We start from the raw sequence: 25551 nt of genomic DNA, 5'->3' as shown, positions 1-25551 counted from the left end.
CCTTGGTTTCCTTGGCTGTGTAAGTCTAGGGAAGTCAATCTCTGGCCCCGCCAAACCTGTGAGATTGAGGCTCGCTCGATCCCATCCCAAACCCCGGTTTGTGTGGATGCTGTCATTTGCTATCCTGTCACAAATTGATGCCATGAAATAACAGACAGTACACTGCATATGATAAAAGGAATTATATTTATAAATCTTAACTAAAGGGTTAGTAAGGAATAACAAAAAGAAAGGGCCCATTCTAATTAAACAGTGAAATATGCACAAGTTGGAGCTCATCTTGAACTTCTGTCACTCACGCGCTGGACCCTCGGTCAACGTGAAAGCTCACACCACCCTCCGAACGTCACTGGCAATCCATCTCGGACAAATGGGTCTCCCACTGGATCGCATGCTATGACCGGTTCTCTCCCAGTGTCTTCTCTCTTCATTTCCTCTCGAACAAAAACCCCAAACCCAACCTTATTGTCCTTCACCAAGAAAACCTCCCACTAATTGGATATTCCACATCATCCCTTATCTTCAACAATAATCCAAACAGGCTGAAAGCAGTACAAACTGCTCCTGCAGAACTGCTAAATGAAATACCTACAGCATAACAGTAAAGGTGTGAACCAGGGCATAACATAATCATTTTTCAAGGTTTTATTTAAGCAACTAATATCTACAGATTGAGTGACTGAGAGAATTATTGACAAATAAGGAAGGGTAAAATTGTCGGGAGCCTTCACTAGACTGGTAGATGGGCCAGAAAAATGACGTATGGAAGCCAGACTGGAGAAGAAGGGCGATGTTTGCAAGTAACTTCAGCTTTGCTTCTCATTGCCACATGTGTATAGTCTGACATGAGTTTGGCTCCAGTGAAGTGTTGAACCTTTAATGATGGTGTGCAGGAATCTGATGTGATGGGTCAGTGCTGCCACCAGTTCAGTTCATCTGAAGAAGCAAAGACTCCTGATGATTGCCCATTTCAGCCAACGACAGATATACTGTTCCATTGGCCTCTTCTTGATAATTTGTTTACTGACCTGGTACAGAAACTATCCATTGACAAGAGAATCATTGTTTCTGGAGCAGACTACCAATGTCCAAGTGTCTTAGCCTGACAATAGTACAGGAAATATGTACCTGTTGAAGAAGCTAATATTTGTTGCCACTCTAATGCTGGAGTACCAGATATGAATGATGAGTTGCCTCATGAACTTGTGAGTATTTGAATCCTCTGATGCATTCAGAATCAAGAATGCATGAGGCAGGATTACACCATTTCCCAAACTTGTGCCTTGCACCATTGTGCAAGACCGCACGTTTTACCAAGTTCTGCTGGGAACAAAGCCGGACACCAAAAAGTTCACCGACCTGAATTAAACAGATAAAACAGTTCTGCCTGTTGAGATGCTTAACGCACTAGTCTTTAAATTGGAGGTTAAGAAAAATCAAGCTTTCTCATTTGGTCTGAAAATAAACCCAATGAAATGCAAAATATAGACTGCTGCAGAGCAGCCAGGTAACTTGAACAAAATTCAGACAGGAAGCAACAATGCTGAAGTTATGCATCTGTCTTGGAAACAATGCACTGAAAGCAGTGAGACAGAAATTAAAAGCATCCTCAAAAGTTAGTAAAGAGCTATAAACTTTAGGGGTGTAGACAGATTGGATGGGAAGCACCTATTTTAGGGAGGAGGTCCTGAAGAGAGGATATAGGAAATTAGGTAGGAAGCTGAAATCAGGACTTCCAGGGTAGTAATCTGTAGATTTCTGTCTATGCCACGCATCAGTGAGGGTAAAAATAGGACTATGTGTGGCTGAGGATTTGGTCGGGGGCAGGGTTTCAGATCCCTGGATCATTGGGATCTCTTCTGGGGAAGGTATGACCTGTACAAAAGGGACAGGTTACACCTGAACCGGAGGGTGAGCAATATCCTTGTAGGCAGGTTTGTTTGAGCTGCTGAAGAGGGTTTGAACTAATTTGGCAGGGGGATGGGATCTGGAGTCACAAGGCAGAGCATGGGACAGTTGGTGTACAACTAGATGCAGTGTGTAATGAGACTGTGAGGAAGGACGGGGAGATGATAGAGAAAAATTGCAGTAAGTGGGATGAGTTGAAGTGTAACATGGGGACAAAATCGAAAAGGGTGATGAATACAGGACTGAAGGTGTAATATTTGAATGCACGCAGTATACGGAACAAGGTAGATGGTCTTGTAGTGAAGTTAGAGATTGGCAGGTATGATGTAGGTATCACTGAGTCATGGCTGAAAGACAATCATAATTGGGAGATACATTTTGAATCGAAAGGACAGGCAGGTAGGGAAAGAGATGGTTCTGTTGGTAAAAATTGAAGTCAAATCCTGAGAAGGAGGACGGATTGGAAGATGTAGAATCCTTGTGGTAGAATTAAGAAACTGCAAGGGTAAAAAGAACCTAATGGGAGTTATATATCGGCCTTCAAACAGTAGCTAGGTTGTGGCATATAAATTACAACAGAAAACACATGTAATAAGAACAATGTTATGATAGTTTTGGGGGATTTCAATATGCAGATAGATTGGGCAAATCAGGTCGGTTCTAGATCCCAAGACAGGGAATTTGTAGAATGCTTACAGGATGGCTTTTCAGAGCAGCTTGTGTTTGAGCCCATTAGGGGAAAGGCAATTCTGAATTGCGTGTTGTGTAATGTACCAGATTTGATTAGGGAGCTTAGGATAAAGGAATACTGAGGAGGTAGTGATCATAACATGATAGAATTCACCCTGCAGATTGGTTAACTGGCAGGAGGCAAATAGTGGGAATAAAGGCGACCTTTTCTGATTGGCTGGCCGGTACTAATGGTGCTCAGCTGGGGCTAGTATTATGACTGTTTTTTTTCACGATACAAAGATAGGTGGAGGAGAAGGTAGTGTTGGGGAAGCAGGGAGTCTGCCAAAGGACTTAAACAGACAAGGCGAATGGGCAAAGAAGTGACAGATGGAATACAGTGTAAGGAAGTGTATGATCATGCTACTTTGGTGAAAGGAATAAAGGTGTAGACTATATTCTAAATTGGAAGAAAATTAAAAATCTGAAGTGCAAAGGGATTTGGCAGTACTTGTGCAGGATTTCCTAAAGGTTAACTTGTAGGTTGATTTGGTGGTAAGGAAGGCAAATGCAATGTTGAGAGGACTAGAATAAACAGCAAGGATGTGATGCTGAGGCTTTATAAGGAATTAGTCAGACTGAATTTGAAGTATTGAGAGCAGTTTTGGACCCCTTATCTACGAAATGAAATACTGGCATTATAGAGGGTCCAGAGGAGGTTCACGAGAATGATTCCAGGAATGAAAGGGTTAATATATGAGGAGTGTTTGATGGCTCTGGGCCTGTACTTGCTGGAGTTTAGAAGAATGAGGGGGATCTCATTGTAACCTGTCAAATATTGAAAGACCTAGACAGGGTGGATGTGGAGAGGATGTTTCCTATGGTGGGGGACTCTCATACCAGAGGGCACAGCTTCAGAATAGAGAGTCACCACTTAGAACAGAGATGAGGAGAAATTTCTTTTGCCAGAGGGTGGTGAATCTGTAGTATTCATTGCTATGGGCAGCTATGGAGACCAAGTCATTGAGTATATTTAAACTGAAGGTTGATAGTTTCTTGATTAGTAAGGGCGTCAAAGGTTATGGGGAAAAGGTAGGAGAATGGGGTTGAGAAGGATAATATATCAGCCATGATGGAATAGCAGAGTGTACTCGTTGGGCTGAGTGGCCTCATTCTGCTCCTATATCTTATAGTTTTACAGTCTTATTTCAATCAGCAGAGCTCAATAACTGGAGTACGTAGACTGAAGGTAATTGATAGAAGAATTAGAGGGAGAGTGTGGGTCACCACTTCACCCTAAGCATGGAGTATAAATGGAGAGAAATGTGAGGATATCCTTTTTTGCAAGCAGTATAGAAAAGCAGAATATTGTTTCAATGGAGAGAGATTGCAGAATGTTGTTGTGCAAAGGGATCCGACTGTCCTTGAATGAGAAACACAGGAGGTTAGCATGCTAACTACAAGTAATTAGGAAAACAAAGAGAAGCTGGCCTTTATTGCAAAATGGATGGAATATAAATGTACAGAAGCCTTGTTTCAACTTACAGGACATGGATGAAAGCACACCTTAGAGAGTCATGGAGACCCTGAGAGGCTGGTCCTGGCTCACTTCTGACCCCTGGTCATATCAGCCTTCAATGCCCAGCAGTTTGCCTACCAGGAGCACATTGTAGTCAATGATGCTGTCACCTACCTGCTGAACAGAGCCTACTCCCATTTGGATAAGCAGGGCAGCACTGTGAGGATCATGTTTTGTGATTTCTCCAGTGCCTTCAGTCCCATACAGTCCCCATTTCTGGGGGAAAAGCTCCATTCAATGCAGGTTGGCACTTCCATTGTATCCTGGATAGTTGTCTACCTGACTGGCAGACCACAGTTTGTGTGGCTTCAGAGCTGTGTGCCAGATGTGGCTGTAAGCAGCGCTGGGGCCCCACAGGTGACTGTTTTGGCTCCCTTCCTGTTTGCCCTATGTACCTCAGACTTTAGATATAACACTGAGTCATGTCATCTGCAGAAATTATCTGGTGACTCAGCAATAGTTGGGTGTATAAAGGGTGGATGGGAGGATGAATACAGAGCCCTGGTGGAGGACTTTGTCAGATGGTGCAAGCTGAATCATCTGCAGCTCAACATCAGTAAGACAAAGGAGATGGTGATGGATTTTTAGGAAGACTAAGCCTGCACTGCTCCCTGTTACTATTGATGGAGAGAATGTAGACGTGGTGAGGACCTACAAGTACCTGGGGGTGTGCCTGGATGACAGACTTGAGTGGAGAACCAACACAGAGAGCCAGAGTTGCCTCTACTTTCTGAGGAGACCAAGGTTCTTTGGAGTATGCAGGCCTCTCCTTCACATGTTCTACCAGTCTGTTGTTGCCAGTACAATCTTCCATGCGGTGGTGTGCTGGGGCAATGACATCACCTTGGGTGATGCCAACAGGCTCAATAAACTGGTTAGAAAGCCTGGTTCTGTTATAGGAGTCAAACTGGACACACTGGAGCCTGTGGTAGAATAAAGGACCCTACGGAAAATCCTGGCAACTCTGGACGATGTTTCTCACCCTCTGCATACCACCTTGACTGAACAGAGAAACACTTTTAGTAATAGACTAAAATAACTGTGCTGCTCCAAAGAGCGCTATGTGAGGTCATTCTTACCCTCGGCCATTAGGGTCTATAATGAGTCAACCTATAGCTGCGGAAGTGGTGACACCCTCCTGTTAGACTGTTTGTGGTAACTTTTTTAAAATTCCTTCTACTTCTCTTCTAATATTTATATATCTGTACACTTGTAATGTTACTGTGACACTGTAATTTCCTTTTCGATCAATAAAGTATCTATTTATCTAGCTATCTTACTTAAGGATACATGTATGGGAAACAGTTCAGAGAAGATTACTGGGGTGATCTTTGGAATACAAGTGTTGAAATGTAAGGAAAGGCTGATAGCCTTGCCTTACAATGGAGGATAGATGAGTGAGAAATTATTTCATTATAACATAAAAGTTTCTAAGAGAAGTTATCAAAATGGATTTTGAGATGTTGTTTCCCCTTATGGAGAGATCTAGACACGGGGATATGGTTTTAGAAGGACATGTGCTCATTCAAGAGACTTAAAAAGCCACAGATGCTAGAAATGTGAAATAAATAAAATAAGAAAATCCTTGGCACACTTACATAGCAATTCAGGAGCATCCGTAGTAAGAGAAGCTGCTAATGCTTAAGGTCTGGGTCCTCTCACTGAAACTTGGGAAGAGAGAAAACAGGTTAGTTTCTAGTAGCTGAGAAGGTAGGGAGGGGTGGGTAGAACAAAGGGAATGCCTTTGATGGCATAAGACCAGGCAACAATGTGCCAGTAAAGCAACAGTTAGGATCAGATTATCTTCTTTATTGGTGCTATATGTTGTAAGGCAGAACAGGCCAAATTACATACATAGGAGCAGAAAATAAAAGGAAGATTGACCCTAAATGCTGACAGACAGAAATGGCCAATTCTGGAAAGTTCGAATCCAGAATGAAAGAGTGAAAAGCACAAGAGATTTTGTAGATACTGGAAATCCAGAGTAACACACACAAAGTCCTGGAGGAACTCAGCAGGTCAGGCAGCGTCTATGGAAAGAAATAAAGAGTCAACGTTTTGGACCAAAGCCCTTGAGTTACTTTAAGTTGGAGAATCCAGTACTGAGTCCTGAAAGCTGCAACATGTTCAAACAGAGGTTGAAATGTTGTTCCTCAAGCTTGTGTTGGGCTTCATTGTACCAATGCCAGAGACCATAGAGAGGAAGATAAGATTTGGAGTGGGATGGTGAATGAAAGTGATTGATCACCTGAAGCATAATGGTTCACCTGTGGACTGAACATAGGTGCTCCAAAAAAGTGATTGCCCAGTTTTCGTTAGGTTTCTGCAAGGAAGCCAGCGATGAGGTGGAATTCCTTCCCTGTGGATCACAAGCCTTTGAAATTCTCTACCCCAGGGAGCTGAGGAGGCTGCAATGCTGAATATACATAACTGAATTTTTGATGGATTTATTGGTCTATAGCAGGGGTTCACAACCTTTTTTTATGCATGGAGCTTTACCATTAACCGAGTGATCCATGGACGCCAGGTTGGGTCTATAGGGAATTTGATGATTATTGGAAATTGTCTGGAGTGTGCAGCGGGGACCAATTGCAGAGCATGTTCAAGGTTGTACAGCTTACTCCTGCTCCTATCTCTTCTGTCTTATGTCCAAGGGGTCTAAACTCTCCGCCTAAAAAGCTGGTAGAACAAGAAGCACTCATCACATTCAAAAAGATCTTGGTTGGGAATTTGGTGTACCATAACTTACAAGAGGGAAGTGGGTTGATTGGGATAAAACATAGAAACCTAAGGGGTTGCTTCAATTCCCCGAGTTATATTTAACACACGTCTGGCATGGAGTATTTGATTACATATAGTATGTAATTTTAATTTAAGCATTTTTGAACTTTTGAGAAATGTAATTAAATCATTTTACAATTAAACTTTGTCATCTGTTGAAGCACTGACCTTTTCTCCGCTGGCCTTTTCTGACTCAGATCAGCTGTTGCTTTTGTTGCAATCTCATCATTCATTATTACAGGATTTGCTGTGAGATATGAAGGTGTAACATTCAGAGTGTCTGTAAGGCTGGGATATAAGACTTATCAGTAGTTGTTGGCATGCACCAGTACGTTCCTGGGAACTTATTGAATGACATGGTAGTGAACTATACATTCAAGCCTCCAATTAACGGGCTATTTTCTTCTGCAGGTAGTTCTCCATTAAGCTACTCCACGTCATCTCATTCTGACCAGTCAACACGTCTCCCAGCCAAAGAAGGTGAGTTCTAATTTTTTTATTCCACTCTTTATGTCAACACACCTTGAAGATAATATGATGGTTTATCAGTTTCCCTATGACAAACTTTCCACACAAGATAAATTAAATAAACTTCAGTGCAAAGATTCAGATTTTCTTTTCTGCAAAATCTGTGGTTATTATAATTCCCTGGATAGATTCTCAACTTACTGTTCATGCATGAAAACTGATATGACAGATAAATCTTCATTTATAGAAACGGCCTGGTTTGTATTTCTTTTGGGGACAAAATGTAGTGGTTTCTAGACTAAGCAGTCAGATGGAAGAAGATATTATAACTGAGTGTCAAATTAAATCACTTCCCAGTCTCCAACAATAACTTACACTTTTCATAAATCTCTTCTACATTTTTCCCTTCCTCTCTTAGATTACAGGTTTAAAATACAATCTGGATTTTACATAATCATCAGATGAGTTACTTCCTTTTGGCATGGCCTTTATTGTTAAACCTGGCTTTGGTTTCTTAATTTTAAATAGCTTGTATATACACATAATTGAATTGTTATTAAACTGGAAACACTGGGTAAACTGAACTCTTTGCTGTTCTCTGGGTATTGACCCCAGGAATCACCAATCACGGGTTTGACCTTTGGGCCTCAACCTCCAGACTCGCACAGAACTCCAACCTTGATCATCTGGGAGGTCACCGGCCCTCATGACTCTCAGCTATACTGACTTCTGACCGAGGCCTCACCAACCTGGGAATCGCTGGCCTCCTCAGCGCCTGCTGACCTTATCTTCAGGATTGGTGACCTTCAACCACGAAGCACACCAACTGGACTCTGTACACTGATTCCTACCCCTGACTTAATTTACTACCCCTGACCTCTAACTTTCCCTCAACACTGTCCAGTTTCGATGCAGAAGTTTAAATACAGGTTTCCCCTGCCATCCGAAGGTAGAGTGTTCCTATGAAACGGTTCATAAGCCAGATGGTCATAAAGCGAAGAAGCAATTACCATTTATTTTTATGGGAAAAATTTGTGAGCGTTCGCAGACCCCAAAATAACCTACCAGATCATGCCAAATAACACATAAAACCTAAAATAATAGTAACATATAGTAAAAGCAGGAATGATATGATAAATGCACAGCCTATATAAAGTAGAAATACTTTTCCACAATCATTGCCGGCACTGTTCTCCGTAGCAAAAATCTCGCGCAAGTGCTCTCAGCAGAAACATGGCGCAAGCGCTCTCCAGTAACCTTTAAGCTATGAAGCTGCCAAATCATACCAAATTACACATAAAAATACACAGCCTGTATAAAGTAGAAATAATGTATGTATAGTGTAGTATCACTTACGGGAATCGGGAAGACATTGAGCACACTGATGATGGTGTGTTAGGCTGAGTCGTCGGAGGTTGGGGTGGTGCAGTGGCCCCCAGCCTCTGGGCCACCGACCGATACCAATCCACGAAGAATGCAGCGGTAGTCAGGACACACCCAGCACATCTTTAAGAAAAAAGCCGAAATAGACAAGCTAATTAATTAGGTGCCGCCCGGCACGTAAATGTTGGCCCACATCAGAGGCGACGCAATGGGCAATCGCCTCTGATCTGGGCCGACATTTACCTGCCAAGCAGCACCTAATTAATTAGCTTGTTTATTTCGGCTTTTTTCTTAAAGATGTGCTGTGTGCCTCCCGGCTATGGCTGCATTCTCCGCGAATGGGTATCTGTCCGCGGCCCGGGGGTTGGGGTGGTGGGACACTGAGGTGTCATCTCATCGTTGTCTGTTTCCATGAAGGCAGGCAACTCATCTTCTCCTTTGACTGCCTGCCTCGATGTCGAAGGTCGAGGTTCGTCATCTGCTGAAGGCTTACTTGACTGCTAGCCTCGCGCATTTTTCTATCATACAGTTCTTTGTAAGCACTCAAACCATCTTGCAAGTATGCCCTAAACCGACGTACCCTTTCAAAATTAAAGTCGTACTTTATCATTGTAGCGAAAATCTTACGCAGTTGCATCACGTTCAGTTCCTGGACGACTTCACTTTCGGTCCATTCGCTACTGCATTTGGTTTCGATTGTTATCCTTTCCTCTTCCAATTGCATCAGCTCTTCATCTATCAGTTCTTGGTCATGGGATGCCAAAACCTCTTCAACATCATCTTTGTCAACTTCCACAAGCCAAACTCACTTTGTCCTTACTTCATTCACCACGACTGAAACACTTAATTATTTCTAGTTTTACGCTAAGTGTAACACCCTTACGAACTCTTTTAGGCTTTTCTGATACCTTAGAACTCATCTTGCAAATAGATGCTCACGGGCACGTGCTTAAGCAATGCTGGCGAGAATGCAGTTCCGAATCCGGGGGAGGAGCGGCTGCTCAGGGCGCGTGCTGCTTTTTTTCGTGTGCTGCTTTTTTCGCGCGCTGCCTTTTGTCGAAAACACCTACTGTTAGCGAAAACAGGGAACTAATGTAGGTCTTTCATAACAGTGAGGTTTTGTAAAGCGAACGTTCGAAAAGCGGGGGATACCTGTAATGCCAAATTTGAAATTTTTGATTTGTGTCCCAGTGCGGCTTGGGCATTGAAATTTGACTCACTGACATGGAATTGTAATTTCTTTACATCAATTTGATAATTGGATTTGAGGGTTATTTGCATTTGTGCATTCTGAGGTGAATATTAACAAAAACTTAAGTTGTAAGGAGCATTTTAAATTCTTGTATAATTTTTGTAAGTTGGATGAATTGAAAAATTGAATTAGCTTGTAGTATGGTCAGTGAGATCAGATGGCCAATGAGTTCATTTTGGTGATGTGGACCAGCAAATTTGAGGCAAAGCTGCTCCTATATCACAACGATGGCCTTACCAGATGAACTTCAGAAACCTTTTTTATGGTCAGAAACAGGTTAAGAGGTTCTCAGCCACACTTTCTGATACATACTGGAATGACTAGATATATATAAAAAAGGAATGAATATGTGAGATCCAAGGTGAAATATTTGGAAGAATTTTAAAGAGTTTTATATTGAGAGTATAAGAATATCATATTAGAGGGTAGCAACAATAAGGAAAGGTTGAACAAATTGAATTGATCTTCCCAGAGCATCAGAGGCTGAGGGGAACCCTGAAAGAGACTTTTAAAATCATTAGAAGCATATATAGGGTTGACAATCAGGATCATTCCCCTAGGATGGAAGTGTCAAACACCAGAGGACAGGATTTTAAGGTTAGCGGAAGGAAGTTTAAAGACAACGTGAGGGGTAAGTCTTTTATGCAGAGGGTGGTAATGTGAAATGGGTTACTGGGGGTAATAGTGGAAGCAGGCAGTCTGATGGAGTTTAAGAGATAGAAATAATGGAAGAATATGGATGATGCACAGGAAGAAGACATTTAGTATATATTGGCATCAAGATCAGCAAGCACAACATCGTAGGCCAAGTGGCTTGTCCAGTGCTGTAATGCTCTATGTTCATGTTTCTGAATATAAGTAAATTGACGGTGCCTCAGAAGTTGTACTCATGAGACTCTGTTTTGTGTCCCATCATTGTTTTAAGGGTCACTCTAAAATTTAGTAACAATTGAAACCTAAGGCATTACACAGAACAAAATAGCCTTACACACTCAAAAAACCTGCCCTTCATGTACTTCACCTGTTTTCCTTCTTGAAATGCTTTCTTTAACTTACATTTTATGACAAGCAAAAAGCAACACAAGTTAATTCAATTTCTAGGCACTTATGCCCACGACAGAGAGGGTGACCATTCAACTTGTCATCCACATTGGTTCTTCTCAAGATTAATAAAGTTGGTTCTATTCCCCAGTTCCTTTTCCCTCTCTTCTCTATTCAGAACTCCTGAAGCTACTTTTCCAACTCCCTTTTTGAATACCACATAGGTAGATAAGGGGTGGTGGAGAAGACATACAGAGTGCTTGCCTTTATTAGTTGAGGGACTAAATTCAAGAGTCAGGAAGTTATGTTGCAGCTTGATAGAATCCTGGGGTGATCACATCTGGAGCATTATGTTCAATTCTGCCCCCCTCTTGGAAGGATGTGGAGGCTTTGGAGAGGGTGCAGAAGAGGCTTACCGGAATGCTGCCTGGATGAGAAGTTATGTGTTGTAAGGAGAGATTGGCCAAACTTGGATTTTGTTTTTCTGGAGTGGCCAAAGCTGAAGGGTGATCTGACAGAGGTTTATAAAGTTATAAAGTGTAGACAGCTGGAATCTTTGTCTCACAGTAGCGGGCATGCACTTAAGGTGCAAAGAGGGTAGTTCAAAGGAGAGGTACAGGGCACGTTTTTTACACAGAGAGCGATGGGTGTCTGGTATGTGCTGCCAGTGGCGGTAGTAGAGGTGTTTAAATGTTAGAGGTGTTTAAGAGGCTCTTGTAGAAGCACATAAATAGGTGGAGAATGGAAGGAGAAAGGAAGCAGAAGGGATTGGTTCAGTTAAATGTTTAATTGCTAGTTTAATTAGTTCAGTACAACATTGTTGGCCAAAGGGCCCGTTCCTATGCTGTACTGTTCTACATTATTTGTTCGACAAAACCTACTTTTACTAATGCTCTACTGCCACGCCAAACAGTATATCCAAAAATCCCAATTGCTTATTGTATAGAATAATGTCTTATTGTATTGTTTTTTTAGCAGATGACCTCAAATTATGCTCTCTAGCTAAAAGCTTCCCTTTAGCTTTCTTTATTCTGAATGGGAAAAAATATCTAATTAATTGAAAGGGACGATTCACTCTCCTGATTGCACTCCTTTAGGAAATAGCAGAAAGAAAAGACCTATGGCTGAAATTATATTTGGGGTACTGCATTCACTGATGACTAAGTTCAAAGCATCTGAAGTTGGGGAATTAAACACCATACGGGAGAGAACACTGGCTGCAAAAGAGAAACAAGAGACCATGGATTTAAGAAAGTTGTATGGATTTGCAGGTTAGAATCGTTCTTCGATAGGGATTTATTCTGAGACAATTGTTGTTCACCATTTGCATTACATTCTGGACCCAGGATCTGGGAGTACATTGTCAAAATTGTGAATGATATCAAACTGGCAGATACCACCAAAGAGTATTGGTACAAAACCAATAAAAAATCAATAGATTTGCACAGCATGCTTTATAAAGTAAATTAAATTCCAGTTGGATTTTATTACATGGGATGAGATTGCATCTAAGTCTTAAGGCGCAGATCAACAAATCATTAAATTAATAACAAGGTTACCAAATCCATAGGAAATCCAAAATCTGAGTTCCCATTTAAGGTACAGAGGATTAAAGTTCCAAAACAGGAGCTTTTGAACAATATGATATCTAGCCTAAACATAAATTGTAATGAACAGATTTTACGTTCTTTCTTGAACATATACAATTCATATTGCTCACTTCTGATTACCCTCACACTATGCTTCTTGCTAGAGCAACTCCTGAAGGAGTTTTTTTAAAATAATAGCAGAATTCAATGGGATAGATCTGGAGCAAGCAGAAAAAAGGGCTAAATATAGATACTTAGAACTTCAGCAGCTGGTAGCACTCAACAAAGCATATGGCTGCTTACTGTTCTGTTTGGTAGAATAGGCAAACAGCCCTCAATCTCTAACTTAAGTATAAGTCACATGTTGGACACTGATTGATTCAGAAGTGAGAGATGAGAGGAGTGAGATAATTCATGTGGCATAAGGTAAACACAACCCCTATACTCAGGTCACTTTTGCTAATGATTCTAAATAATAGCAGTGACTTTGGCCTGTGGATTCCCATGTCAGAAAGAATTAGTTTGGTTCCATTGACTTCACTGAAGTAGAGGGAGAGAAGGCTGGATAGAGAACTCCAGAAGCTGGGTTACGGCAGATGAAGGCACAGCCTCCAATGGTGTAGTGGAAAAAGAACAGATCGAGAGAAGTTTAGACTGCTGTCAGGCAGCAGATCTGGAGAAAAGAAGTATAAAGCCATGATGGAAGGTGAAGACCAAGAAGTGAATCAATGAATTGCTTAACTATAGACAGCGTAATAAGCACTCACATGCTGGGTGAATCGAACTTGGTAAGAGTTGCAACATTGAAGATGTTACGCAGTGAATGGTAGGGCACTGAGAAGTGCAGTAGAACGAAGGGATCTGGGAATACAGGTCCATAATTCATTGTAAGTGGCATCACAGGTAGAGAGGGTTATAACAAGAGCTTTTGGCACATTGACTTTCATAAATCAATGTATTGCGTTCAGAAGATGGGATGTCATGTTGAAGTTGTATAAGACATTGGTGAGGCATAATTTGGGGTATTGTGTATAGGTTTGGTCACCTACCTACACGAAAGATGTAAACAAGATTGAAAGAATACATGAGAAAATTTACAAGGATGTTGCCGGGTCTGGAGGACATGAGTTCTAATGAAAGATTGAATAGGTTAGGATTGTATTCTTCAGAATGAGGAAGATTGAGAGGAGATTTGATAGAGGTATTCAAAATTATGAGGGGTATATATAGGGTAAATGCAAGCAGGCTTTTGCCACTGAAGTTGGGTGGGATTACAACCAGAGGTCATGGGTTAAGGGTGAAAGGTGAGAACTTTAAGGGGAACATGAGGGAAAATTTCTTCACTCAGAGAGTCCTGAGGGTGTGAAATGAGCTGCCAGCACAAGTGTTGAATGTGAGCTTGGTTTCAATGTTTAAGAGAAGTTTGGATAGGTACAGGAATAGAAAGGATATGGAGGGCTATGGTCCTGATGCAGGTCGATGGGAGGAGGCAGTTTAAATGGTTTCAGCATGGACTAGATGGGCCAAGGGGCCCATTTCTGTGCTGTACTTCTCTATGACTTTAGGGGCAGCAGTATAGCTTAAAGTAAATGGTAGGAGCTATTTCAAGGATGTATGACAGAAGTTAATGGATAAAAGTTCTCTCATGTAATGGTAAATAACTTGGTTCATTAAATAGTTTAATGTGGGTTTTTTCTACATATGGAATCAAAATTAATGTTATTTGATCTATTGAGCTACAGATGCAGTGTGGAATATTGAATTTTTTGGTATAACCAAATGAGGGAAAATTCTCTTCCACACATTAGGTTATGAGTTGCTTGTAATCTTGGAGTTTTGCAGTAGATATATCAGCTGTGTCTCAGCTATCATCAATGATATCAATGATATCTCTATCATTATTTTAGAAGAATGTAAGTTACCATTCATGTAACTCACTCAGACACAAGGCACAAGAGATTCTCAAGATTCTGAAAACCTTCAGCAACACACACAAAGTGTGGAAGGAACTCAGCAGGTCAGGCAGCATCTATGGGGGTGAATTAGCATTTGACATTATGGGCCAAGACCCTTCATCGATTTTTTATTCCCTTTTATAGATGCTGCCTGAACTGTTGAGTTCCTCTAGCATTTAGTGCGTGTTTTACCTCTATACCAACTTAACTGTAATATGGATCGAGTGCTGCAAAGTTGTAAAAACTGTCTTTGGAAGGGATGTTAAAATTATATCCACACAGTTAGTAAAAAGGATCCCAGGGAATGGTTTGAATGAAAAGGAGGATGTCCTGCAGAGACCAAAACAGTTGATCACATTCCTGTTTGTGAGATCTTGTTATACTTATGTGAATAGGCTTCTCCTATTGCTACAGTGCAACACCAGCTGGATGTAAAAACTACTTATTGTATATAAAATACTTTGAGGTGCTCTGAGGCTGTTTAAAGCATTGTATAAATGAAATGATTCAAAGTGCAGCTGAATGAAGCCAAAGTGGAATTGAAAAATGGCAGCACTGAATAAAAACACATTGAAGAGAACTGAATAAAAATACATTTCTGGCCACAATCCTCCTTTTTGAAATCAACTTCTCATTGAAACAAAGCCAGAAAATTCCCTGTTATGAGATCACATGTGAAGACTGCCAATAGACAGAGATTTGTGTGTGAATCTTACTCACGGTTCAAAAGTTAATTGGAGCACAATTTCATCCAACTCAGAACCCTGCACCAGCCTTCCCTCCATACCCCCTGACCCCCGTAGCCACAAGGGGATACTGAAACAGAACCACTTCTAAGATTCAGATTTATTTATCACATGTACATTGAAACATAAGCGAAAAGCGTCGTTTGCGTTAACCAACACACCCAGGTGTGCTGGGGGCAGCCCACAAGTGTTGCCATGAAGCCTGGCACCAACATAGCATGCCCACCTTGCCCAGTAAAACAACAGTGAACACAACAAAGCAGAACATACCACGCGGCAAAGCAGCAACAGCAAAGCAAGTCCTGTTCCTCCCTCCCGCCCATGCACATGCACAGTTCTCTACCGCAGGGACAGGCTCTCTCCAGCGTCCAATAGACTCATGGATATGCAGACAACAGGCCTTCGACTTCCCCAGTGAACTCACTGAGACCAGGGGCTCTAGCCATCAGGTCACTGATGCACGTGCCACCTTCCCACGTGGAACTCTGATCCTGGAACCTGCCAATGACTCCCTGCTCTGAGTCAGGCCACCAGCGCTCGTCGTCACTGGTCTTCCGTCTTGACGTCCAAGCCGTTGGGCTTCGAGCGTGGAGTGAAGGCTCAGACTCCAGCCTGTCTTCTAATTCTTCCATAGCCCTATCCCTAAATCCTAACCTGACCCCCTAATTCCCCATTCTGTTCCCAAAATAGAACCTAAAAGCCAATAAAACAACTATTCTTGAGCTATGAACTTGATTGAGATTATTGTCACAGCTAGAAGGAGGATGAAAATGCTGGGGAGTTTGAACATGCCTGTTATATTAGGTGTATTCAAATCCTGAAGGATGGAATCACAAACAAGAGAAAATCTGCAGATGCTGGAAGTCCCAGCAACTCACACAAAATGCTGGAGGAACCTGCTGAGTTGCTCCAGCACTTTGTGTGTGTTGCCTGAACGATGGAATTTCAGTTGGAAACCACATGGACAAAATTAGAGACATTCACTGAGTAACGAAATGTGCTTCTTGAAGCAAGCTTTGGTCAACACCTTATCACAAACAAAGGAAATAGAAACCATTGAAAATGAGCAAGGTACATGAGGCAGATTGCACCCTTTGGATCCAATAGTATATTCAGCCATTTCAGATTATCAGCCTTTTTTTCTGTGTGTTAGAATTGGTCAATTGCAATGTAACATCATCAACCTGTATCATGAACTCAGTTTTTCTCTCTCCATAGATGCTACCCGATCTGCTGAGTATTCCAGCATTCTCTTTAAGGCAAATTGCATTTGATAGGAAACAGTTTAATAAAGAATTAACAGGGAAGGTTGATGAGGGAAATGTAGTTGATGTGGTATACATGGAATTTGAAAAGATTTTTGATAAGTGACCACATAATATTCTTATTATCAAAGCTGAAACACATGGAATAAGGGCAGTATGTTTAAAAACTAACCTGAGTAAAAGGAAAATGTGCAGTGGAGAAAGATTGTTCTTTAGATCAGAGTGAAGCTCCCAGGCACCAGCACTAGGATTACCACTTTTTCTTAATATATACTGATAACTTGGATTTGGGTGTACAGGTCACAATTTCCAAACTTGCAGATGACAAAAAACTTTTGGGAGTAGTAAACCGTGAGGACTTGAATGGACTTTGAGTGGGTATAGAAAGGTTAGTGGAGGGGGCTGAGAGGTGTTAAATGAAACTTAATGTTGAGAAATTATATAACATCACATTTTGATGTGAAGAATGAGGCAATGTAAACAAGAGCACACAATTCTAAATGTGGTATAGGAACAGAAAAGTTTGTGTGCTGTATGTGTATAATTGATTGAAAATAGCAGGCCAAGTTGAGACGGCAGCTAAGGAGAACCAATGGGATCTTGAGCTTTATAAAGTGAGTAACTGATTTTAAAGCAAAAAGTGAGACACACAATTATAACACTTGCCAACCACACTTGGAGTATTAAGTTCGGATCAGGATACCAAGCTTCAGAAAGACAGAAGGGCTTTGGAGAGGGGACATTACAAACTTATCAAAATAATTCCAGGAATGAAGGGCTTTAGTTATGTAGATAGATTGGAGAATGTGGGGTTGTTCTCCTTCAAGCAGAAAAGTTTGCAAGCAGATCTGGTAGAGCTATTTATGAATAGTAGATGGATAGAAACTGTTTCCATCAGTGGAAGAGCTGAGAGTGAGAAATGTAGAATGAAGGTGGTTGGCAAAAGGACCAAAAGTGGTCTGAGGAATATTTTTTAATGCCCTAAATTGTAAAGATCTAGGATGCATTTCCAGTGGTCGTAGCAGAGACAGATTTAATTGTACCATTCAAATGTGAGCTGGAAAGGCATGTGAAAGGGGGAAAAAAATTGGTTGATGAGAAAAGAACAGGGAATGGGATTGTTCACACAGAAAGTCAGCATGGACTCAGCAGGCTGAAAGGCTTACTTCCATGCTACTTTGTCACATGATTATCCCATAACATTCATACTTCAAACGAAGGCAAACATTCCTTTATGTGCCCCTGACTAAAATCTTGGTGCTCTCTACACAGTAGCACAAGGACTTCTAACTACCCATTCCATTATTTTTCACCTTGTAGAATATTTCAGATTTAAAATTGAATTTGGGCTTTGGTGACAGAATCAATGCATGGTTAATATCCATGCTGTTACACTAATTAAGGTATACATGTAAACACTCATGCATTATATTAACATATGGCAAACAAATACAATTAAAAGATAAATGGATGTATTAAGGGTATTACCTACTGGGCTACTGGGTGAAATATAATAGCATTACACTGTTCTGTCATGCTCCTATTTATTCATAGCTAAATTTATTTCAGTGTCGGCAAATGTGTCTATCTTCTGGTGACTTGCTAATTCTAATAAAAGACTAACTGCAGAACTGGGGCCGCTTGGCTAACTCTCGTTTTTGGAGCTGTTATCTCACTGTCCTATTCTTCCTCTTTCTTCAGTCCACACTAACTCCCTCATTACATGACCCAGTTGTAGCAATTGTTGATTTTTGTAAAAAAACGCTCCCTTGCTGCCAAGCTCATCGGCCATTTTATGCATAACACATGAATTTTGAAACTAAAATAACATTTGCTCTCTTCAAAGTGCTTTGCTGAATTCTCAGTTCCCACCACCCAGTCAAGTGTCCCATCCTGACTAATACTCACAGTGCTTTATGACTGTACAGACCACCTCTGGGCTAAGAAAGCCTGATTTATGGACACACATTTCATACAAACAAATCCCATTAAATTATTAAATTCAAAAGTCTGGCATAAGCACCCTCATTCATTGCTACGAATGGAAGAACAACTTTCAGCTCTCCCTCTACATTTAGTATTCGTTCTTTCAAATCAGTCTTCCAAATAGTGTTTGTTGCTCTGGATTTCTATATATGCAATCCCTTGTGTCTATACGGTACTACAGAGGTATGGTTATCATAATGGGAGATTGTTCTGTAGCTTCTGACTTATGAACCTGTAAAACTGTTTGTTGCTAGGGGAGGACCTGTATTTGATAAACAGGAACAAATGTTTGAGTGTTTTTAACCAGTGTCACATCAAGCACTATAATATGCTTTGATTTATTAACATCAGGAATTAATACTTAGCCCAGAATAATATTGTGCTCCACTGATCCACACATCTTATTTATGATCCCCAGCTTCTCTCCTAACTGTTGCTCAGAGAAGGTAAAGAGATCAGTCTCATTTGTCGCAGATACATGAAAACATACGATGAAATGCATGATTTCATGTCAAATCAAATCAGCGAAGATTGTGCTGGGGACAGCCTCCAAGTGTCACCATGCTTCCAGTGCCAACACGGCATGCTGACAACTCACAAACCCTAACCATATGTTTTTGGAATGTGGGAGGACACTGGAGCACCCAGAGGAAACCTATAGTCACAGGGAGAATGTACAAACTCCTTATAGACAGCAATGGGATTTGAACCCCTGGCTGCTGTAAAGCGATGTGCTAACCACTACATTACTTGTGCTGCCCCCTTCTGCAATCATTCCATCCATTCAGGAATGGCAACTTCATAATAACAAATGTATTATATTCTCTGTAGTTCTCCTTAATTTCTTGAATGTCTCATTCTCAGATAATACTTAACAGAAATACTTTTATCCCCTTCTATTTGTAAAATAATGATCCTGAAAAAAATGTAGGATCTCCATGCTAAGATATTACAGAATTGAAATTTCTGTTCCATATCAAACAGCAAGTCCTCTGATTTGCTGTGAAATACTGCCATCGAAGCCTTGCACAGTTAAAGGAACAATGCATTTATGCATCATCGTGCTCATCTGTCAAAAGCGGCTTATGTTGCTTGCTGCAGCAACAGAAACGAGCAAATTGCCTGGTATATTTCTAAAAGTCATAGGATGGCTATTGGGGATTGAGAAAGTCCTTATGGATTAATAAACAACTTGGAAGGCTGTGGGGATGGGATCGGGGATTAGGCCTTATTGTATGGCTTTTAGCCCAAAATAAATAGCACTAAGACATAGATGTGTAAAGATGAATATCTGTGATGAAAGAGAAACGCTGTGGCTGCTTTACAGGAGTTCTGTATTCAACCTCAGTTAGAAACAATACCTTATCCACATTGGAATATGTTCTCACATGCTTTATCAGAGCCTCACATAATAGAGGTCAATTTGTAACATTGTCCAGTCTTCGTTATGAGAGAACAGTCAAATGTTTTACAGGATGGTCTCACTTGTATGAAAGAAAACATTCACCTATTTTCCCTTTAATTTTAATATGATGGAAAACTGAGCAGTAGAACAATTAATAAGTGAACATACACAAATATTTGAAGATGTCAAAACATGCAGTTCCTGGAGTAATAATTTGATTATTGTCTTGTGTACTGAGGTATAGTGTAAAACTTTGTTTTGGATGTTATCCATACAAATCATTTGATGACAACATTCCATTGAGGTAATACAAGGAAAAACAACAATAAGCAACAGAATAACTTGTTACAGTTACAGAGAAAGTGCTGTGGAGGCGGACAATAAAGTGCAAGACCAAACAAGGTAGATTTTGAGGTCAAGAGTCCATTAACATACTAGGGGGTCATTCAATAATCATATAGCAACAGGCTAAAAGCTGCCCTTGAGCCTTGTGTATGTACTTTCAGGCTTTTGTGTCTTTTGCCCAATGCCAGGGTGTAAAAGAGAGAATATCTGAGGTGGGTGAGGCCTTAGATTATGTTGGTTGCTTTTGCAAGGTCAGTGAAGATTGTAGAGAGCCCATGGAAGAGAGGCTAGTGTCTGTGATGTGCTGATCTGTGCCCATAACTCCCTGCAGTTCCTTGGAGTCTCGTACAGAACAGTTGCCATACCAAGCCATGACTTATCTAGATAGGATGCTTTCTGTGGTGCATCTCTGAACATTGGTGATGGTCAAAGGGAACATGCCAAATTTCTGCAGCCTTCTGAGGAAGTAGATGAACTGGTAAGTTTTCATGGCCACAGCATCAATGTGACTGCACCAGGGCAGGCTATTGGAAATGTTTCAACCGAGGAACGTGAAGCTCTGAGCCCTCCTCACTTCAATGCCATTGATGTAAACAGGACCCCCTTCCTGAGGTTGATGACCAGTTCTTTTGTTTTGCTGATATTGAGTGAAACATTATTGTCATGACCCAGGCTTACTTCCTGTATCTCCTTCCTGTACTTTGACTCATCAATATTTGCGATTCAGCCCACTGTGGTGATGTCATCTGCAAACTAGTGAATACATTTGGAGCAGAATCTGGTCATGCCATTTGTGAGTATAAGAGGAGCAGAGTAGGAACTGAGGATGCACACAGTCTTGTGGAGCACCAGTATTGAAGATAAATGTGGAGGAGGTGTTGCTGCCTAGCCTTATTGATTGTAGGATGTTTATTTAAATTTTAATTTTAAATAAATTGTAAATTTTTAAATTTTAAAAACTTATTTATGTAGCGTTACAGCACAGAGTAGGCCCTTCCAGCTCAGCAAACCCGAACAAACCTGATTACCCTTAATCACGGGACAACTTACAAAGACCAATTAACCTACCTGGTAGACCGCTGGACTGTGAAAGGAAAACCCATGCACTCGATGGGGAGGACATACAAAGACTCCTTACAGGATTGAACTCTCAACTCCAGGACACCTTGTGCTTTAATAGCATCGTGCTGACTGCTACACTACTGTTGGTCAGGAAGTCAAAGATCTAGTTGCAAGAGGGAAGTGTTGCATCCCAGCGGAGCCAAAGATAACAATACCTTCATGTAGGTACAGTCCAGCTTTGATAATTCCCTAGTTCTGACCACCACACTTTAGAAGGAATATCAAGATCTTTGGAAGGATTTGGGAGAGATTTAGTAGAGAAAATATTAAAGATAAAGGGCTACAGTTCTGTGGAGTGACTGCGCAAATGTATTTTGTTTCAATTAGAAAATTGGTTAAGAGTAGCTACAATAATGATTTCCAAAGTCATGAAGGGTTTTGATAAAAAAAAATCAACTGTTTGCAGTCGGAGTACAGATAGTAACCAGAGAAATTTCACTCAGTGGCATCCTGTACCTACTAAAACGGCCACTCATCCTGTACCTAATAAAGTGGCCACTGAGTGTATGTTCATGGTCTTCTGCTGCTGTAGCCCATCCACTTCAAAGTTCAACGTGTCGTGCGTTCAGAGATGCTCTTCTGCACACCACTGTTGTAACATGGGGCTATTTGAGTTACTGTTGCCTTCCTGTCAGCTTGAACCAGTCTGGCCATTTTCCTTTGACCTCTCTCATTAACAAGGTGATTTTGCCCATAGAGCTGCCGCTTATTGGATGTTGTTTTGTTTTGTTCTTCACACCACTCTCTGTAAACTCAAGAGACCTGTAGTGCATGAAAATCCCAGGAGATCAGCAGTTTCTGAGATACTCGAAGTACCCTGTCTGGCACCAACCATCATTCCACGGTCAAAGTCACTTAGATATCATTTCCTCCCCATTCTGATGTTTGGTCTGAACAACAACTGAGCCTCTTGACCATGTCTGCATGCTTTTATGCATTGAGTTGCTGCCACATGATTGGCTGACTAGATATTTGCATTAACGAGCAGGTGTACAGGTGTACCTAATAAAGTGGCCACTGAGTACCTGCAAGGAAGAGCTAGAGGGAAAAGGATTTTAAATTATTTAATTTGATTTGTAATGTAACATGAAAATCGTAAAAAACATTGGATAATAGCTTTCAAAAAGGAAGGTTGTTGCAGGTAACACAGCACCAGGAACCCACAAACAGAGGGACTGGACATTAAGGTGAAATATTGATGAGGAAGTTTATCTGTGGCGCTCACTGATCATTTGATAACTGGATTGAAGACAGAAGAGGGAATGAAGATGTAGGCTGGGATTTGTGCTAGGAATGCAAATAACCCATACCTGGATTTGAAGGGCCAGAAATAATAGTTTCACCCTGTGAGCTGTGTGTGATAATCGGTGGGGCAGCAGGTCGAGCTATGGCCTCAGCTCTAGTACCCGGGTTCCGTCCTAACCATCCTGTTAGTGCTTCCACATTCTTCCTGCCACCTTGTGGTTTCCTCCTGCTACTCCCGTTTCGCCCCACATCCGAAAGATCTGCTGGTCAGTAGGTTTATCGTTGCCGCATTTCACCCTGGCGTAGGAGGGAGAATGGAGGGGGTAGGGGGTAGCACATGGGAAAATATACGTTTCTAGCGCAATGAGAATGTTTGCGAGCTGGCAAGGGCTCGATGGACTGAACAGACCTTCAGGAAGGCAAGGAATTTAATTGCACCCGAGTGTCTCGGACAATAAACCAGTCTGAATCGGGACTTCCTTCTCGGCGCGAGGGAAGTGCAAATAGGAGCAGGCAGCATCGCGGAATGAATGCCCGCCTCCTCTCCTCCCCCCTCCCGGCGCGATGGGCGCTCCGCTCTCCGCAGGTGCGTTTATTGTGTCCGTGCCACAATACACACTCCACTCGCTGCTATTCAGCAGCTCCTCGCCTCTACCTGAATCTTAAAATAAAAGATGCATCACCCAGACAAAGCCCGCCGTTTGATGCTTGACTGGATTTTCTTTAAACCCGTGGTGTATTATTTGTTTAAGAGAAGGCTGAACAAATAGCTCATCAGGCTCCGGTAAGAGGCTGACTGCGGGACAGGTGGTGCGTCATGTAAAAGCAGAACAATCTGCTTGACTCATTATTGACAAAGGGGGGTAAAATCTCCATTGTCTCCTTAATTAACAGGAGTGTGTGCTTGTAGCTCCCTGCTCTGTAAGTCCCAGAGTAGCGAGAGGTGAGTAATAATGGGTCCGTGGCCAGCGGTCCACACGCCACTCTTTAATGATTGCACTGCGAACAAACAATAGCGATTATCCTCTCCTCTTGTTCTGGTAATGCCCATCCAGTCTTAAATAGACGGGAAGGGTTGGCAATAGCTATTGGTTTTGTTAAATTTGTACAGAAAGGTGTATACAACCGTCTTTTCTGGGCTGTACGCTGTAGAGTTCATATATATTGAGTTAAAGGGTCAGGCTGGCAGATGGGGGTTAACAGTACCATCAGGGTGTGGGAGAAAGTTCAACCTGTCCGGGGCTCTACATACTCTGAAGCTGCCCAAAGTAGTTGCAATGATACACTGGGCGTTCATACCCCATCAATCTCTGACCCTCCCTCCAGTCACTTCAGTCAAACATACAATGTTAAAGCCCCTGGTGTGGTTCTCTAGCCCAACTCTTCAATTCCATTGTGAGTATTTAGCGCAAACCAACCAGGATGATGTCCTTTCAAGAATAAAAGAGTAAGGATTCACAACACAGAAACTGGGCCTTTGGCCCACGTAGTCCATGCTGCCTAGTCTCATCGACATGCACCAGGACCGTAGCCCTCCATACCTCGCCTATCCATGCACGTATCTACAAACATTTGTAAATTTCTCTTCAATGTTGGAATTGAACCCACTTCCATCATTTCCACTGGCAGCTCGTTCCACATTTTCACCGCCCTCTGAGTGAAGCAGTTCCCCCTCATGTGCCCCTTAAGCATTTCACTTTTCACCCTTAACCCATGACTACATAGTTGTAGTCTCACCCAACCTCAGTGGAAAAAGCCTGCTTGCATTTACCCTATCTATACCTCTCATAATTTTGTATAACTCTATCAAATCTCCCCTCATTTTCCTATGCTCTGGGGAATATGAAGCCTCTGTCGGTCAGGGTCACCCATGGATGTTGCAGCCTGGTTGCCTAGATATACAGGCCTGGGCAGTACGATATGGAGAGCAAGCTGTTGCCAATGTAGCAGGCTCTCCCTTTCCATGCATCTGATGAATCCAAAGGAACAGCGGAGACTGATAGTTTGGCACCAGTGGTGTCGCAGGAGTTACCAGTCAGTGTTGAACTCAACATAGGACTGCCTTAGGGACCCCAGCTCTGGATTTTTCCCTTGGGGTTTGCTCCCCAAGATTTCCCCATGCATGGGTATCGCCACAAGGCAATGGAGGTTTGTGATCAGAGTTTTCCTTCTCTTGGATGAGCTGCCAACCACAGCTGATGAGCCCCATCTGCCCAAAACAACTGGTTTTAAGGCTCCTGTCAGTAGAAATGGTTCCGCCGGACTTAGTAGCTAAGTCGCACGTGAAGGCTAGGAGCTGGACTTGATTGTCAGAGGCTATTTGAGGTGCATGTCATTGGAGCATTTAATCAGTAGTGGGAGCTTGTCCCCATTACCAACCCCGGCTGTAACAACCTGAGGAACCAACCTTGGGAATAAACCTAACCTATTCAACTTTACTCTGTAACTCCTGGCAAGTCCTGGCAACATTCTTGTAATTTTTCTTTGTACTCTTTGAATCTTATTGATATCTTTCCTGTAGATTTGGTGACCAGAAATTCTCACCATACTTCAAATTGGTCCTCACCAATATCTTATACAACTTCAACATAATATCGCAACTCCTGTACTCAGTATTTTGATTTACGAAGGCCAATGCACCAGTAGCTCTCTTTATGAACTTATCTACCTGTGACATCACTTTCAAGGAATTATGGATCTCTATTCCCAGATCCCTCTGTTCTACTGCACTTCACAGTGCCCTACCCTGACCTACCCTGGTTTGTGAGAGAGTAGAGGCAAACTAATAAAACATCAGGTGCTGGAATCTGAA

At 41.8% G+C, this 25551-nt stretch overlaps 1 protein-coding gene across 10 annotated transcripts in view; it reads left to right on the top strand.

The window, feature by feature from the left end:
* Nucleotides 1–25551, top strand: part of LOC140185128 (Friend leukemia integration 1 transcription factor-like) — a 70803-nt gene that overhangs the window by 16470 nt on the left and 28782 nt on the right. For all 10 annotated transcript variants that reach the window (XR_011882503.1, XM_072238439.1, XM_072238436.1 and 7 more), the window contains one exon: nt 7349–7417. Coding sequence is in view for 9 of the 10 variants with exons in the window: in XM_072238439.1 (XP_072094540.1) it covers nt 7349–7417 (69 nt within the window). In the remaining variant the exon portion in view is untranslated. The remainder of the gene's footprint in view (nt 1–7348; nt 7418–25551) is intronic.

This window comes from Mobula birostris, chromosome 20 (genome assembly GCF_030028105.1).
Source record: "Mobula birostris isolate sMobBir1 chromosome 20, sMobBir1.hap1, whole genome shotgun sequence".
In the NCBI taxonomy this organism is placed as follows: Eukaryota; Metazoa; Chordata; class Chondrichthyes; order Myliobatiformes; family Myliobatidae; genus Mobula; species Mobula birostris.
This window is presented reverse-complemented; position numbering and strand designations above follow the sequence as displayed.